Consider the following 17,936-nt stretch of genomic DNA (forward strand, 5'->3'; position numbering starts at 1 on the left):
ACAGGGTGGGGGTCCCCTTCAGGGTGGGGGTCCCCACTCGGGTGCCTGGCCAGTCTGGCTGAGGGGCTGAGGGCTGTTTTCAGGCTGGGACTGAAGCTCCCAACCGCTCCGTTTTCTCTTTTTGTTTTATTTTATTCTGGGCCAGCTTTAGCTCTGAGGCCTTGGCTGCTGAAAACAGGTTTCTGGCCTTTGTTTACCGTCTATATTTGATACAATGTTGCGGTCCGGCTGGCTGAAGCTCCGCTGAGTAAAGCAGGTTTCTGGGGGGTTTTTAGCTTCTTTATTCGCAACATAGTTGCTTAGAGTTGCAGCTGAGAGGCTGCAAGTCAGGCCAGGAACGATGGAGTTCTCCGTCACTGAAGCAAGCAAGCCTCCCTGTTCGCATCAGCTGCCTGGCTGCCGGCCGCCATCTTGGCTGCCACTTAATTTGCATATCTCAGCCCTACTCTGTGAGTGACAGGGGGATTAGCCAATGGGAATGGTAGCGGTCATACGCCAATTACCATGTTTCTCTTTTATTGGTGTAGATTAGTTTCCAGTGTATAGCGTAGTTGTTAGGCATTTATATAATTTACAAAGTGGTATGTACCCTCAATAATTCTAGCACCACCTGGCATTATACATAGCTGTTACAATATTATTGGCTATATTCCTTATGCTGTATTTTACATGACTATTTTGTAATTACCAATTTGTACTTCTTAACCCCTTACCCTTTTTCACCCAGTTCCCCAAACCTCCTCCCATCTGGCCACCCTCAGTTTGTTCTCTATCTATGAGTCTAACAACTTCTTCATCTTGACATCCCAGGATTATTGGGAGGAAATGTATAGATGGTGTTTTGAAGTTCTTTAGCTGAAAAAACATAGACCAAGTTCTTATGGAAATCTAAGAGATGAGGTGTCACTCTGTGGTTTGCCTTTCAGCTAGCCATTCATTTAGACAAAACATTAGTTCCTTAGATAAAACATTAGCCTCACACAAGGCTAGTCCATTTTCCAGACTGTAATCAAAAAAGGGACATCTAATACAAAATAATATTGAATGTAAACTGTAATTGAAAAATAAAATTTTTAAAATAGCTTCCAGTTACAGTTACTTCTTTATACCAATGAGATACATTTAACTTCTTAAGAAACTAAAATTTAAAAAAAGAACGCATGCTTTTAAACTTAGTGTAAATTAATTAATGTCATGAGTTTTTAGGTTCTGAGTAACTTTCACTTTTTTCTTCTCTACACTGTAGGAGTATTCATTCATCGTACACTTACTAAGTAAGCATTTACTGCTACTGTCTAGTCACTAGAAACAGTTCATACTAGATCTGCTCTTCAAGTTTGCACCAAGCCAGTTTCTGCATATGAATTATAAACTCGTTTCATGCTTCTGGTTTGTTTGCTGTGAGGATTACTCAAGATAGTGGAATCAGAACTTCCATGCAGGTTAAGTTCCAGAGGCAGCACACAAGTTCAATATGTGAAATGTGGGGATGGCAAAGTTCCACTCAGTTGTCTCATCTTAGCCAAATTGCTTAATCTTGCTGATCCTCATTTTTCTCAACTGCAAACTTTATGAATCATTGCGCGTTGTTTTTTTATTGTTGCTGCATGAAAATTTTCTCAAATTTGCAAAAGAAGGAGAAAGAAAATGCCTTTTTAACTCAGCTGACTGCTGCCCTCCGATGCTTGGCTCACAAAGCAAAATGCTCCTTTAGTTGTGCTGCTCTTGTGATTCATTTAACAGGAGCAAATGTGCTGAACAGAAAGGAAAGATAAGCAAGCACACAGCTCAGCTGTAAACTGGGAGATGGTCTCCAGTGGAAAACCTGGGACAGTGCTACGGGCAGGCTGCCCTGGGGGCGGGGAGAGGAGGCATCACCTCCTCCTGGATGCATTGATTCAGAGTCGGTGCTTGACTCTTTGGGGGCCCCTCATCATGGCACCATCACTGATTCCCTGAGCACTCCACCGCATAGGCAGGCGGACTAGTCATTGGCAAATAAAACTGTTAGATACAGCCCAAACTCACCCCCAAGGGCTAGCCTCAGAGAAACATAAAGAGGGAAGGATTTTTCTTCTTACTGTTATTCAGTAGTTTGTCTTTCTGTTTGTGTGATTTTTTTTCTTTTTAAAGAAAATGGTATATTCTTTTTTAAAATATATTTTTATTGATTTCAGAGAGGAAGGAAGAGAGAGAGAGAGAGAAACATCATTGATTGGCTGTCTCCTGCATAACCCACACTGGGGATCGAGACTGCAATCCAAGCATGTGCCCCAAGCGGGAATTCTGACCTCCCGGTTCATAGGTCAACGCTCAACCACTGAGCCACCCTGGCTGGGCCCTGTGATGTTTTTCTTTAGCACCTTCTCTAAGAGGCTGGCTTCCTGGGGTCCAAGCCGTGCAATTACGGACCTTTAGGCTAAGCCTCCTACTGTACTTTTGCACCCAACCTACCCAGAATGAAAGCCACATTCCTCGGGTCATGCTTCAATATTTAATTTCTCTGAGTCATATAATTAAATAAAAACTGGCATTAAAACTGGTTTCTCAGCCACAAGGATTGGGTAGAGTTGTGCCAAAAAGCTTACATCACTAGACTGGAGGTCAATTTATAGCTATTTTCATCCATTTGCATTTAATCGGCCCATAATTGCTGACTCTAGTTCAGGCAAGGGCCTTCCTGCCTGCTCAGTCGGCAAGGACAGTACTGCTGGTGAGGGGCCGCAACTAAGTGAGAAGTTTGGGTTCCATGAGCCACAGGTCATTTTTCACCTTGAAGTTTTTGGTTTGATAGTAAGTCAATTACATAGACAAGCGAGTTATTCTGGTGCCGTGGGCTTAAAGGAATCCTTCCGTTTTCCATAAGAGATGTCTGTTCTGGCCTCAGCGACCTGGTTCAGGCCCCAACTCTTTTTTTAAAAATATATTTTATTGATTTTTTACAGAGAGGAAGGGAGAGAGATAGAGAGTCAGAAACATCGATGAGAGAGAAACATCGATCAGCTGCCTCCTGCACATCTCTTACTGGGGATGTGCCCGCAACCCAGGTACATGCCCTTGACCGGAATCGAACCTGGGACCTTTCAGTCCGCAAGCCGACACTCTATCCACTGTGTATTTACATCTTCAGAGGGATCATGGTTCTAAAATAATTGCATTATGATCATAGTTAACTTTGAAAATCCCAGTAAGACAACACCTTGCAGGTGGTTGGATTCTAGAGTCAGCTGATAGGTGTATATCACAACTGGCTCCAGCAGCCTGGGTTGAAGAGACTGGGGAAAATTATTTCATGTCTCTGAGCTTCATTTCCCCATCCATGAATGGAGTTATTAACAGAACTTACCTCATAGGGGCGTAGGAAGTCTGAAATGACATGATGAATGTGCAGGGCCATGCATGTCATCAGCACAATAAATCATAGACACCAGCATTAACAGATCGTTAGGAGCTAATTAAGCTCCCTTGATTGGCTGTGGGGATACGGGTACAATGGCCGAACTCTTTCAATTTTGTGGATAAGGGTCCTGAGTCAGTCTCACAGCAGCTAAGGGAATAGCTGATAAAGCAAATAATGTGTATACTATTACAGTATGTACTATAGTGGTCAAGAACATAAACAATGGAGCCACGAAGGCTGCTGAGTTCTGTCATTTTCTAGCTCCATAAGCTTAGACCAGTTAGTTGCTTTGTGCCTCTGGATTCTCAGCTATAAAATGTATGTAATGATAGAATCTGCCTCATAAGATGATTGTAAGAATTTTTTTAAAAAAGTAATATGTCTAAAGCATTTAAACAATGCCTGGCACTTGGTGAGCCACATTGTTATCATCACCACCATTGTGATAATGATTATTCCGGGGCTCTTTACTTGGAAGTACCACTGGTGCTGGTGGTATCAGTAGCGAAATAACTCGTCTGACATAGAAGGGAGAAATGGACTTAGCACTGCAAGATCAGTCAACATGAAATGGGATCTGAAGGGGATGTTGAGGAAGAGGATGGGAAGGGTCTTGGTGAACTGAAGAGGATAGGCTGCTCCAGATGAATGCAACAAGACATTGAGACCAGGGCCAGAGAAGAAGCAAAACAAAATGACTTACATGGAAAACAAAAAGAGAAAACAGGCATAGAACATTGATAGTAGAATAGTGATAATTCCCCTGTGGAAAGTCTGTAATTCTTTGAGGTGCTCTCTATAGTATCTAAGGGCTAGAGCCAGCCGTGGGCAAACTACAGCCCGTGGGCCAGATCCGGCCCATTTGGAATGAATAAAACTAAAAAAAAAAGACTGTACCACTTTTATGTAATGATGTTTACTTTGAATTTATATTAGTTCACACAAACACTCCATTCATGCTTTTGTTCCGGCCCTCCGGTCCAGTTTAAGAACCCATTGTGGCCCTCAAGTCAAAAAGTTTGCCCACCCCTGATCATGGGCCCTCCCTTTGTATTGTTCTGCATGAGACAGAAAGATACCAAGGACGTTCAGAGGCCTGGTAAGTGAGCACTGCACGGCCATTTTGTGGATGTTACTAAGCAAATTTAATTCAAGAAATTATTTTTTAGAGAAGGAAATAAAGACTGGAAACTTGTGGTTCCATAAAGAGTAGATGGAGAGCCAAAACCGGTTTGGCTCAGTGGATAGAGCGTCGGCTTGCGGACTGAAAGGTCCCAGGTTCGATTCCGGTCAAGGGCATGTACCTGGGTTGCAGGCACATCCCCAGTAGGAGATGTGCAGGAGGCAGCTGATCGATGTTTCTCTCTCATCGATGTTTCTAACTCTCTATCTCTCTCCCTTCCTCTCTGTAAAAAATTAATAAAACATTTAAAAGAAAAAGAGTAGATGGGGAAATGTTGAACAGAACATACTATAAAGAAAAAATAAAGAACAATTATTTTTATCAGCCATATTCATTTAGGGAGGGGATCATACATTCCACAGGATTAGATCTGGGGTTGAGTGAGGGTTTTTCAAGTTCACCTTTCCATTATTTGTGTTACCTGGAGTAAGTCCTTTCTTTACCTTTCCCATCATGGCCCTAAATCTGGAGTTTGACTAAGTTCAGAGCCCTCCTATATGCCTTTTGGCTGAGCAATTTAGGGCGTGTTATTTAAACACAAGTCTTAGTTTCTTGTGTGAAGGTTGGAGATGATAATAAATACCTCATAGATTGTTATGAGACTTATATTAGATAATCCATGTTAAGGTTTTAGCACAATGCCTGACACATAGGAAGCACTTAATAAATAGAAGCTCCCTGAATTACTATCTATAAAAATAAATGAATGGACTAAGTGGTCTTCAGCATCTGCAGCTACTCATGTCTCCTCTAGCCTCAACTCCATATTTTGACAGCCTCCCCAACTTCGACATCTCTCTTCAGGTTCAGCCTCCACCTGTAACAAAGGAAGCAATAAGATGACCAGTGAGGCAACAGAGATGAGTGTGAAGATGTGGTGATGCGGGCGAGGGAGGGAGGAATAGGGCTCAGTCCTCCTACAGCCACCCCCAAGACTGTTGGATATTGAGCCCAAGCATTTGACCCCCCCGGGATGCAGGATGAATGTGTTTGTTATAGGGAGCTTGGTCAATCCACCTAGCTCATTTTTTACCTTTAATGAATAGAACACAGAAACTGTCAGACTGCTTGTGTCTGGTGAATGGAATAATATGCATGAATGAGTTTTGTAAGCAGCACAGGTCAGATGTTGCTGTTTTTGCTGCTGTTGCTATAACTGATAAACACCTTCTTTAAAAACCCAAAGGATATGGGCTCTTTGTCTACTTTCTTTAAGCCAGCAGTAGCTGTTTGGATTAAACCAACCATTAGGCTTGAGGAATGTCTATCTTATCTACAGCTTCTCAAAGAAAAAAGAATCCTTCCCCAAGGCAGTATAAACTAGAGATTAATAGTACAAGTTCTCGGGTTTCTGGATTCAGTTCCTTTCTGGTTATGTGTGGTCTTGGGCAAGAAGTTGCTTTAACTTCAAGCTTCAATTCGCCCTTCTTTACAATGGGAATGATGCCCTGGCTGATTAGCTCAGTGGTTAGAGCATCCGACTGCACATGGAAAGGTCACAGGTTTGATGTCCATTCAAGGACATGTACCTGAATTGTGGGTTCAATCCCTGACCATGGTCGGGGCATATGTGGGAAGTAACCAATTGATGTGTGTCTCTCACATCAATGTTTCTCTCTCTCCTCCTCCTCTTCCTCCTCCTCTAATTTCTCCTCCCCCCTCCTCCCTTCCACCCTCTCTGAAAAGCAATGGGAGGGAAAATATCCTCAAATGAGGATTAACAAAAAATAAAATAGGGATAATGATTGTATATACACAGAAGGATGCTATGAATATTAAAGGAAGTGATGAATGTAAGGTCTTGGCTTAGTGCCTGGAATGGAGGTATACTATAAGGGTTGGCTATTACCATTATTAAAATAATAGAAGAAATAATACAGACAGTGTTATCTCTATTTTAACTAATTAAATATTATCTACAAATATAGGTAGCATTTTCTATCGCTAACAAAGGCTTCATCAAAAGGATGAGTAGTGGAGGAAAGTGGCAAAGAAAAGGATGCGACGAAGCAACTCAGCTACATGGAATCCGTGTACTGTGGTCATTTCTCAAAATCCTCAAACCTGTGGAGGCTGCTGCAACACTCCCGGCCCCTGGGATCAAAAATTCAACTTAAAATTAGTCCAAGCATCATCCTAATGCTTCTATTTGAAATGTTGTAACCAGAGCTTTCCTATTATTGACCCTAGAGAGAAAGGAAGTACTGAGTAGTCAGGACCTCCTATTGGAGGACTGAATACCCCCCACACAGCTGTAATGAGATGTGTCATCATACTGAAGCCTAAATCTGGGCAGTGCCAGGAAGCCTGCGGAGATTTATCAAACCTACTCTATTCATTCACTCGCAAAGGTGGCATCTCTTCCGTGACCAATGGGATTTTTGAATAGAGAGGAAAATTTGAAATGTGGGAGTCAAGGAAATAATTAGATCAATATTGTCTATACCAGGGGCTGGAAAACATTTTCTGTTTGCGCCAGATAGTAAATATTTTAGATGTTGTGAAACCATATAGTCTCTTTCCCACCTACTCAACTCTGCTGTTGTAGTGTGAATAGCCGAGGCTGTGTGCCAGTAACTCTTGATTTACAAAACAGGTGGCTGGCTGGATTGGCCCATGGGGCATAATTTGCTGAGCCTTAGTCTACATGAGGGACTTAATGCAATGACTCAAGTTGTCAGAATGACCTGGGCTAAAGCTCAGATAAATCAAACCTGATGTCAAAGTGTGTGTTGACTAGAGATTAGCTGACCTAACACATGGGACTTCAGACCGAAAATGAAGAGAGAGGCAATAAAATGCTTAAGTTGAAATGGAGAAACTTAGCTTCTATAGAAGAAAATAAGAATAACATGGAAAAAAATTGCATCATACATGACTCAGTAATTCACATTGGAAACTGGGTAGGGCTCTGAAACATTATTCGCAGCCTTATTTTTCTATATTCTAAGGCAGCAATTTTCAACCAGTGTGCTGCAAGCATTTTTAAAACAGGTAATACCTGACTATTTAGTCAGGGGCACTGACCTCTTTTCCCTTAGATTGTTAAATTTTAAAAATGACATCAGCCAATACAACAATTACCATCCCGTGTGAATGAATCGAAATTATACCTATTTTTATCATTTCAGCAAAAAATATATATATTGTGTGTGTACTGCAGAATTTCAGTGATTAGTTTGTGTGTCATGAGATGAAAAAGGTTCTAAGGTTCAGAGCATGATTAATAACTCAGCAAACACACATTTCTGTTTGCTGGGGACTGTCCTAGTGTGCCCGATGTTCCTGTGTAATTATCAATAGTATCGCTTTTTAAAGAAGTCTCCTAGGCCTGGCCGTTATGGCTCAGAGGTTGAACCTCGACCTATGAACCAGGAGGTCACAGTTCAGTTCCCGGTCAGGGCACATGCGTGGGTTGTGAGCTTGATCCCCAGTGGGGGGCATGCAGGAGTCACCCAATGGTTCTCTCATCATTGTTGTTTCTATTTCTATCTCTTCCTTCCTCTCTGAAATCAATAAAAATATTTTTTTAAATGGCCCTTTCCACCCAGTTTCAAAGGGCATTGTACCAAGTCCAGTGATACATTCCATTTATTATTTAAATGCAAATCTCAGATAAACACAAGTGTAAACCTTAAGTGAACATATTCAATATTAGGGTTGTTTTATAATCTGAAGCATCACATTTACCTTGGACGTAGGCGCTTGATTCTTTCTCGAGCTTGCTTCTGTTTTGTGGTGAGCCCATTTGTCTGCTTTCTGTGAAGTGTCTACCTGACTCTTCTCTGTGTGGGCGCTCTGCGTAGAGTTCAGTATCCCATTAATTCTGAACAGTTCACATACAAATAGGTAGTTTAACCTCACATATTTCCCCAAGGCCTGAGGAGGTTGAAGCAAATATAAACAGGCTTGGAGGAGCTGCTGAAATTTTTAGCTGAGCCTTTAAAGAAATTCTTTTCTCCCCGGGACTTTCTGGCGATGGCTGTAATCCAGCTCAAGTGCTCCAGCGCTGTGTACACTGTTATCCTCCCTCCTTGATTCAGGCTCTCCGACATCCCTGGCTGTTTGAATTACACACCACAGGGATACACAGGGTGGACGATGCTAGTCCATCGGGTTGCATCAATCGCTTCTTAGATCCCTTTTCTGATTCTATTATTCTGTGGCTGCTGAGCAGCCTGTTGTGTGGTGTGTTTTTTTCCATTAGAAGCTCACACACAGACATTTTTAAAGAGCCTATTGTTTTGAATGAATTAAGATAAAAATTAAAGCGAAAAATAATTTTAAGGGGAAAGATAACATGAAGTGTGACAGAGATATTATACTGGTAATATATCAAACCTAAAAGAATTTTGTGTCAATAATGGCAACCAATATGAAACCAATATTTATCAAGCATCTACTGTGTTCCAAGCACTGTATGTGTTGGATGATGATGATGATGGTGGTGGTGATGATGATGCCAGTAATAGCAGCTATATTGCTCAGGACTTGTGACCACACAAATGAGGGAGGCATGGGCCCGGCCCTCCTAAAAACTTATGAGCCGGCAGGAAGAGCAGACATTGAACAAATCCTTCCAAGTGTTACCTACTCTGTGAAATTGCAGGGTACAATGAGAGTCAGGGCAGACTCCTCTGAAGAGTGACTTCAAGGACTAGCTACTCAAAGGGAAAGCAGGGTTAAGTTCCTATGGCATCTTGTCAGCATTATAATGAAATGACATTGAATGAAATATTACTTGAGGACCTACTGTATAGCATATAGACAGATGAGCATGAAAGAAATACAGTCACTACTTTTGGATCAGGCCCACAGTATTTCATTCTCGGGATGCAAAATTTTAAGTTGGTCTTTGTCTAGTTCTAACCAAGGAGGAGCACAATTTATTACCTTAAATTAACCATATAGTATTTTGCCTGATAGGCACTTTATAATAACTAGATTTATTCTACGTGCCAGTTTATACCACTTCTAAAAAATTGTCATGGGTTCTCAATATAAAGCAGAAAGTTGTTTTTGTATTTTCTGTTTATTGTTTCCATCTCTTTGCTTCTGAAGATAGAACAATTACTGATGTGAATGAAAGCTGGGATATGAAAGAGCATCTCCCTCCTATGTCTGCATTTTCTATATGCATATTTATGCCTGTGTGTGGCATAGATTTCTACATTATTAGATTTCAAAGAGTGATGGAAAAAGAACATTTTGAAAACAATTCTAAGACTAATTTATATTAAAGACATTTCTTTTTCTCCTTCATAGCTCCATCATCCATCCCAGGGCTTCCGCTTTGGAACTGTCCGGGAAAGCAGTGCTGAAGATTATGTGAGGCAAAGCTTCCCCGAGATGCATGAGTATATGAGAAGGTACAATGTACCAGCCACCCCCGATGGAGTGGAGTATCTGAAGTGAGTGTCAGCCTCTTGGGGCCAAAAAGTTCTCACTGAGGCAATGTTTGTTGTTGTTTTTGTTCTTGTTTTAAATGACAGTTCAACATACCTACTGTGTGTTCAGTAATACCTCACACTGTGTGAGATCCAGGAGACAGTATGGAATAGTTTGCATTTGATTATGGGACTAAGATTACTGCATAGTCCCAAATTAGGAGTAGCTTTGCTCTAAATGCCAGTGGGGTCATTAGTGGAGCAGATGGTGGGAGAAGCAAATGTTGGCTTGACTTCACTTGAGAAAACAATGGTGCAGAAATGATAAAACACTCAGGGAATGTGGCCAGAAGAAAAAGTGTCCCAAAGCACCCATTTCCTTCACAGTGAATCTCTAAGCCCATGGACTCTCTCCTTTTTTCACAAGGAAGAGGGATTTATCTTAGAGATTTCCTGTAGACAGGAAATAAGATAAAAAGCAATGACCCCATGCCTGCATCCTTCCCATCAGAATCTGCGAGAAGCAATCCAGAGCAATGCCATTGCCATGGCAGATTACTGGAGCCTGTAATTCAGTGAGGCAGAATGCAAAGGAGAGTGAGTAGGTACGGATCCGCTCATCTAGTCGGCCTGGGAGAGGGGAAGGAATGGCTCCCAATAAGCACCCAGCATGAGAGTGAGTAGTCCTCTCCCTCCTGCCTAATGGTCCCAGGGCAATGACATACAGTCAATCCTCCAAACCCTAGAATTGCACAGCATCAGGGACCTGGTTTCTCTATGGTTGACCACAATAATCTTCCCAAATTCTTTTTTTTTAAGAAAGAAGGAAAACAAATAACTTCATGGGACAGAATGGCTGGCTGTGTGTTTCTCAAGATCCCTAGTAATAGGCCCCTAAAACAATCTTATGGGCTTTAAACTAGAGTCTAGAGAGGAAGCCCGGTGCTCTCAAATTTGCGACGTTATATATGATGCTCAAATACTATGAAATGGTACTTTTATTTTTGCAAAAACATTAGCGTCCCTCTAAGACACAGAGTTAAGTGCTCCTTGGCCTCCCTGCTCCTCTTCTGTATTCTCTTCTTCGGGCAAAGTCGTGGCTGAGAGAGAGAATAAGATGTCAGGGAGATAATAGTGGCTTCCAGCTAGGTATCACTGACTGACAAACCAGGTTCTTCTGGCACAAACGGGTATGATGGGCCACTGGTGTTCTACCCAGCTCCACCTCACTCAGGGCATTCATTTATTCTAGACGCTTCACCTGAGAAGGCCCTAATGCTCAGAGTTGACGCCACTCCAGCCTGGAGAGAAAAAACAGGTAGAAAGGCAGGTGCAGATGAAGAAATTGAGGCCCAGAATAAGCAACTTGTTCATGGTAATACAGCTATCAAGTGGCAGACTCAGGACTAGAATCACGTCTCTAGAATCCAACCACAATAGGCTGGTCTAAGAACCATAACAGAAAAGTAGGACCCAGGTGGTCAAAGAGTAGTCCATGTTCCAGCAGCATCCGTGTTCCACTTGTGGCCTAGTCACTGCCTGAGCTCTCAGCCACCACTCCAAGCAACTGCAGTCCTCATGTTACCTACCTGATATCCCAGAGCCCTGACCTGCAGGGCCCAACCCCTGGAGTCCTCTGTACAGGAAAGGTTCCTCCTGTGTGAAACCTGTCCCTCCCTCTCCTATCAAAATTCCCCTGGGCTTAGTCCTACTCACTTAGGGCCCTGATTTCTGAGATGATGCTTTTCTTAAAAAGTAATCCCTATTTAAAGTATTCATTTCTTTTAGTATGTTTACATGTGACTATGTTTTGTGTTTTATGTATTATGAAATGAATGTTCAAAAAGAGCACGAGTCTATAATGAGAGGAACCCCTGGAGGCTCTACCAACTATAAGGATGATTCAGCCAGACTAGAAGCTGCTTATACCCAGCTCACACCCAGCCACTTCCTCACCAGTGGCTCAAGGCCCCATGAGAGTCTGTGAGCTGGTTGCTTCTTGCCTCCCCATGTAATAGAGACCTGTCACAGCTAGCCGCACTTTGCAGTCTGAAATCAGTAATTATTTAAGGATACCACTGAGAATGGACCTCACGAATTATTTGTTAGGAAAACTGAGCCCCAATTTTTATTGCAACCGCAAATATTTGCAGAGTATTGGTAAATGGTGACTTGTTGCTCTATAGCTCCCAAGGTAAATTCTGCTAATATAGTGGTAAAACTTCAGAGAAACATCTTTCAATTCTACTTTTTTATTTTTATTGCCAAGATTCCATTAAGGTTCCTCATCCTCGGTTCCTAGGAGAGCCCTTTCTGAAGCTTCCCACAGCTGTAGAGCTAGGAGATGTTCTTCATTTGGGTAAAGTTAAACATGGGCCTCATTGTACCTTAAATCCAACACCCCGTGGCAAAGGGGATGGATTGTGAATTGGTGATTCTACTTCCTGGAAGCGTAGAAGGAGGAAGCAATGGTCACTGGCACCAAGAAGGAACTTGACCTACTTACTATATGTCCACGTGTGCCCCAGACAAAGCCATCCATGTAAAGATGCACATCTGCCCAATGATGAATCTTAGAGTCTGGGACTGGCTTTCTCTTTTAGATCTTGATGGGCCCTGGCTGTGTTCTCTGTAATGAATTCCAACAGCCTCATTTCTGGCTCTAAGTGAGGAATGACTGAGCCCAGATGGGGCAGAGACGAGTTGTTTTTGCCCAGCTGTTTGGACAACCCTGAGAGTTAGAAAGCCTTTCTTAGATGGATGGATGTCCACATCTTTCCAAAAAGGATTTGAGGAGACTGAAAACAAGAGTCATTGCATACAACTTAAACAATTCTCTTTGGAAACTCCCTTTTCCTTACCCTCCCCCTACTTTATAAGTGGGAGTTCCTCTGGACCATCTCTGTGCCTGGATCCAAAAAATGGGGGGAAACACAGAAAGGACGCACAAGGCATCTGTTGGCATCTTAATCCCAGCCCATGGCTGACTCACTGATACTATCTCGGGACACCTGCTTAAATGATTCTTGCCAGAACTGCTTCCTGGGATGAGAGTGAGACATGAATCTCTGGAGATAAATTAATAAAACAGATTACTAAGATCTATCACAGATTGTTCCCCTTGCATTTATTGAAAGCTAGCGCATAGACTTTAAAGAGACCTTAACTCCCTTTCCCCCAGGAATGCTAGATCTCTTATTTGCATTTCCTTATATCTCCTCCTAAATGTGAAATAATGCCGGGTCTCTGAAAAATAGGATAGTGATCATGACAGAAAGAAATAAAAATATCCACGTGCTGATAATGAACCCACCTCGCTCCAACACTGACTCGCTATGTAGCCTGGGTCAAGTTACTTTGACTCTCTGAGCCTCAGTGTCCTCATCTCTTAAAATGGGATAGTACCACCCTCTCCTGATTTCATGTCAGTGATGGAATGTATGGAGAATAATAAATACAATGCCTAGCACACAGAAGGTCCTCAGTCAGTGTAAGAGAAATGAACCTTCTTGTTCAATTCAGAGTCACTCTGGCTCATTGGTTGGCTCTAGAAGTAATGGTGGATAAACCCGTTGGAAAGCGGTCATGCTCTCTCATAAGAGAGGCTCTTTCCCCTGGTCTCTTCTCTACAGGTCAGTGAGATGCCAACAGGGCTGAGTCAGCAGCTAGCTAGCTCTTGCTGCCCTTCGTGTCCAGGTTTCTGTCCCCTAAACAAACGCCGGCCGTCAGCCTTCATGCTTCCTGTTCATTAAGGAATCATTTTTCACTTTTCTTCTCTTGGTCTCAAATGTAGGAATGATCCAGAGAAACTAGACGCCTTCATCATGGACAAAGCCCTCCTGGATTACGAAGTGTCAATAGATGCTGACTGCAAACTCCTTACGGTGGGGAAGCCATTTGCCATAGAAGGTATTAATCAGTCACTCTTAATTCACTCTTCGTCGGGATGTGCTCATTTTGCCAACCTAGCAAGTCACAGATGCCAAAGTCAGAGGCAAAATGCTATTCATCTTCCCTGGTGTTCATTTTCAACGCATAAGCACTTAGCTATTAAGTTGCTGAAGTTAGGAATTTATTTTTCACCTACTCCACAAACATGTATTTACCCCTGTTAGGAAGAGGGGGGTGGGGGGGAGAAAACATTGTTGTTACTCCAGTGATGTTGCTGCAGATAGCTGGGAGTGGTGGCATAGTGTCATAAAGGGGGAGTCCAATTTTAAATTAATCTTTATTTTCTAATGGCCAAACCCAGTAATGAATCCGATGCAAAAAACTAGAATGATTGCATTTTACCACTGGAAGGACCCCAATGTTGAGCTAACCTAATCTACTCACTTTATACACAAGAAAGCCTGGGGACGTTACATCACTTTTTCATAATCACACAGTTAGGTGATAATACTGAAATTAGAATCCCAACCTCGTGGCTCTTAAATAAATGTTTTTCCTACTAGTTGGTAAACAAATAGAAAAACATCTCATTCTGTAGCTTAGTAACCTTAAGAGTACTAATAAAACCTTGTTTGGGACCTCAGGTTTGCCTCTCTCCCCACTGACAGCAAACTTTTCCTTCCAAGTTGATCCTCCAATCAATCAAACCTCAGGACCAAAGAAGGATTGCTTTGTCAGGGGCTCCTTTCATTCTGGACAACAGTTGATATATGGAGCTGGTAGTTTGAACCAGCAAATTTCATGTCTCCCAGCTCTCAGCTTCCCTCCCCTGACAGTATACCCTGACCCTCAAGACAGCCATGTTCACTTGTCAGAAAACACTTTAACTTGAAACAGTCCCAGGGCAGGTATCCAAGTCCTGTTTTCATAAAACTGTATTTTCCTGCATGTTAACTAGTGCAGCAAGGCTATTGTGATCCCAGTTTTCCAGCTATAGCTGGTCTCTGTCTCCCCTAAACACATCAGCAAATTTTGTACTTAAGTCTTTGCTTTTGTGATGAATGAGAATATAACAGCTGATGCTATTTCTTCATGCCTTCTCCTCAGAAAAAAAATCAATCTCCTCTCCAGGCAGAGTGACCTCCACCTGAACCAGGAATAGAATTCAGGAAGAGAGAGATTACATGGTAGTGGTCTTCTATTAAGGCTGCAGTCTGAGCCCAAACACGAGCGTGGCTCAGTGGTTGAGCACCAACCTATGAACCAGGAGGTCACGGTTCGATTCCTGGTCAGGGGACTGCCAGGATTAAAGGCTCGATCCCCCATGTGGAGTGTGCAGGGAGCAGCCAATCAATGATTCTGTCTCATCATTGATGCTTCTATCTCTCTCTCCCTCTCCTTTCCTCTCTGAAATCAATAATATATCTTAAAAAAAAAAAAAGACTGCAGTCTGAGATAGCAAAGTCACAAAAAAGAAAAAGAAGAAAGTTTAAAAACCCAAAGAACATTTATTATATAACCCCATTTTGATGTAGCAATGGAAAATTCCCATTTTTGTGTGTGTGAATTCTGTAGGTATAGAAGGGATGTTACTTTCTTTCTGTCCTAGATTCACTGGGTAATTGAGGTCCCTTCTGCCATTAGCAGCTACTAAACAATGAATCATTGAGTGGGGGCATAAGAATGAGGGACTCCACTTCCCACCTTCTCCACTTCAGAGAGCAACGCTATCTTGCCAAAAGGCTGTGGTGAGATGGCTTGTTTGCCTCTGCTGGACCCCAGTGCCAGATGCCACACAATTAACTCCCGCTGACTCCCTGTTTACATTTCCATCTGAGCGCCTGAGACTTCTCGCCTTGCCATTCTCGTCATCTCCAGGCACCACAGTGTCTTCAAAGGGGATATGCACAAAAATGGCCCATGGAAGAGCTCTCCCTGCAAGAGAGCAGAAAGGCTGCAGACTTGAACAGAGAGAGCATTCTCATCATCATTGTTGGTTTGTTCTGGGGAGGCGGGGAGAGGGCAGGGAACTATTGCTGATTTATTCTGGGTGAGGTGCAAATCAGAAAATTTAATTCAATACTGCCCCTGGCAACAACTCCACAACCTAAAAACAGAACTTGGTAAAACACAAAGAGAAGTTACTTCTAAGTTATAATCAGCAATGTGATGAAGATACTAGGGAAAGGCTTGATTGCTACTCTTGGAAAAAGCATGTTAATTTATAGATTTTTAGGAAATATCTCAATCTCTCTCTCTCTCTCTCTCTCTCTCTCTCTCTCTCTCTCTCTCTCTCTCTCTCTCGTATCTTCATTGTTGAAAGTATTTCAGATGCCCCCTTCTTTTTCCCTGTTGATCCCCCTCCACGCCACACCCCCTACCACAGGCCTACTGCAGGGAATCTTTCTCTCTTAATAAAATTTTAAAAAATATTACCTGCTTTCCTCTAACAACATTTAGGTTTCTGGAACTTATGAAAATGTAGACTTTATTATTAATTCATTAGATTTTATAGGCATGAAAATATCATCAAAGCAATTTATGAACAATTTTTACTTACAGGACTGTTGCATATGTCTGGTTCCTTCCACAGGATCTAGGCATATAACAGTTATGTGATACATGATGTACTACCCATTACATAACTCATTAGGTTAGATTTGAAATAAGTACTTAATTCAGTCGCTAATGTAGTCATCAAAAGAACCCTGATGTTCTGCATGCACTTTTCCAGGTGCTTAAATGACTTTGGGAACTTAGGAGGGAAAATGGAGTACATTGATTTCTTCACGCTCAATGTACATTCACTCTGTATAGTACTGATATCACACCACCCACCGTGACTACTGAATGCACCCCCAACTTCACCATTCACCATTGATTTAGGCTGGAAAGATAAAAGGTGAGGCAAATGAGAGAGACAGTGGCTCCACGCTGAGTTTGAAACCTTTTCATGAGTACTTAGCACAGCAAACCAAAACTATTAGGAATTTCAGAGCATGTGGAAAAGTCATTTCACATACTGTATACACCAGAGAAAACAACGACATAGTGTGTGCTCTGCGGGTTGGGGAAAGGGGAAGAAAGTGTTGAGATAAATGAACACATGTCCCAAATGTATGCATTGGAGTGAGCTGACAGTAAAAGTCAAACGAGAAAAAAGAAATGGAGCTGCACAGTAATGATTTGTGACCTTTCTGCCCAAGACCTGTGCCCGTTTTTGAGTTCGTTCTCTTACTTGTTTCCCACTAATTATTGAATACAGTGCTTGGAGCACCAGCTGTGAATGTGAGTGCTGGGGTTAGAGCAGAGCTGCTGTTACTCCTGTCTACGCGGGGCAGGTCTCTTAATCAGGCCTTCAGGTTCCTCATCTGCGTAATGGGTTTATGAACAATATATCTAGGATAGGGTTGTAAAGATTGGGTAAAGTCAGACATGTAAAGTATGTACAAGCACATAGAAAGTGCCTCATCAATTATTATTCAATATTTTGAATTAAGAGATTAAGACCAAGTCACATAAAATTGTCCCAGGTAGATAGCCTTCAGATACTCAGCTTCTCCCACACACTCTCTCCACTTCGATGTGCTGGGGATAAACGAACCTCATTTTTAGTGTCATCTTTATAGTTGAGACTATTTCAATATGTTCTCAACCATTGCCCCAGAGTAGCTAAATATGGTATTCCAAGGACTGGCTGCAAAACTGAATTAGTCTTTCTTAGTCTTTCTTCCTGAACTCCCCCCCTTTTTTTTTTGAATGCTACCTGAAATCTTATTTTCAAAATATCTATTTTCCAACCACATTTCAGGAAGTTCTCTTAATCCATGAAATTTTAACTGTACATTTCCTAGCCAAAATATATTTCTACCACTCTTAGCTGAGTAAAGCTGATTTATCCATGGGGAAAAGATCGGGATTCTATTCTGAAAATTGTTCTTTTGGGCTATTAAGCTGTATGCAATTTCCAGGGTGCCTGATGCCTTCATCTTTAGGGTTGAAGGATTCCATTTTGCTTCATCCATCAACCACAAAATAGTCAACCTCGTCTTTATTGCGAAGCCATGTTTCTAAT

At 42.0% G+C, this 17,936-nt stretch overlaps 1 protein-coding gene across 1 annotated transcript in view; it reads left to right on the top strand.

Moving 5' to 3' along the window:
• Nucleotides 1-17,936, top strand: part of GRIN3A (glutamate ionotropic receptor NMDA type subunit 3A) — a 158,984-nt gene that overhangs the window by 83,901 nt on the left and 57,147 nt on the right. The window contains exons 5-6 of the mRNA XM_015560455.1: nt 9,849-9,994; nt 13,764-13,879. Of these exons, the coding sequence (XP_015415941.1) occupies nt 9,849-9,994; nt 13,764-13,879 (262 nt within the window). The remainder of the gene's footprint in view (nt 1-9,848; nt 9,995-13,763; nt 13,880-17,936) is intronic.

This window comes from Myotis davidii, unplaced genomic scaffold (assembly GCF_000327345.1).
Source record: "Myotis davidii unplaced genomic scaffold, ASM32734v1 scaffold534, whole genome shotgun sequence".
NCBI classification, from domain to species: Eukaryota; Metazoa; Chordata; class Mammalia; order Chiroptera; family Vespertilionidae; genus Myotis; species Myotis davidii.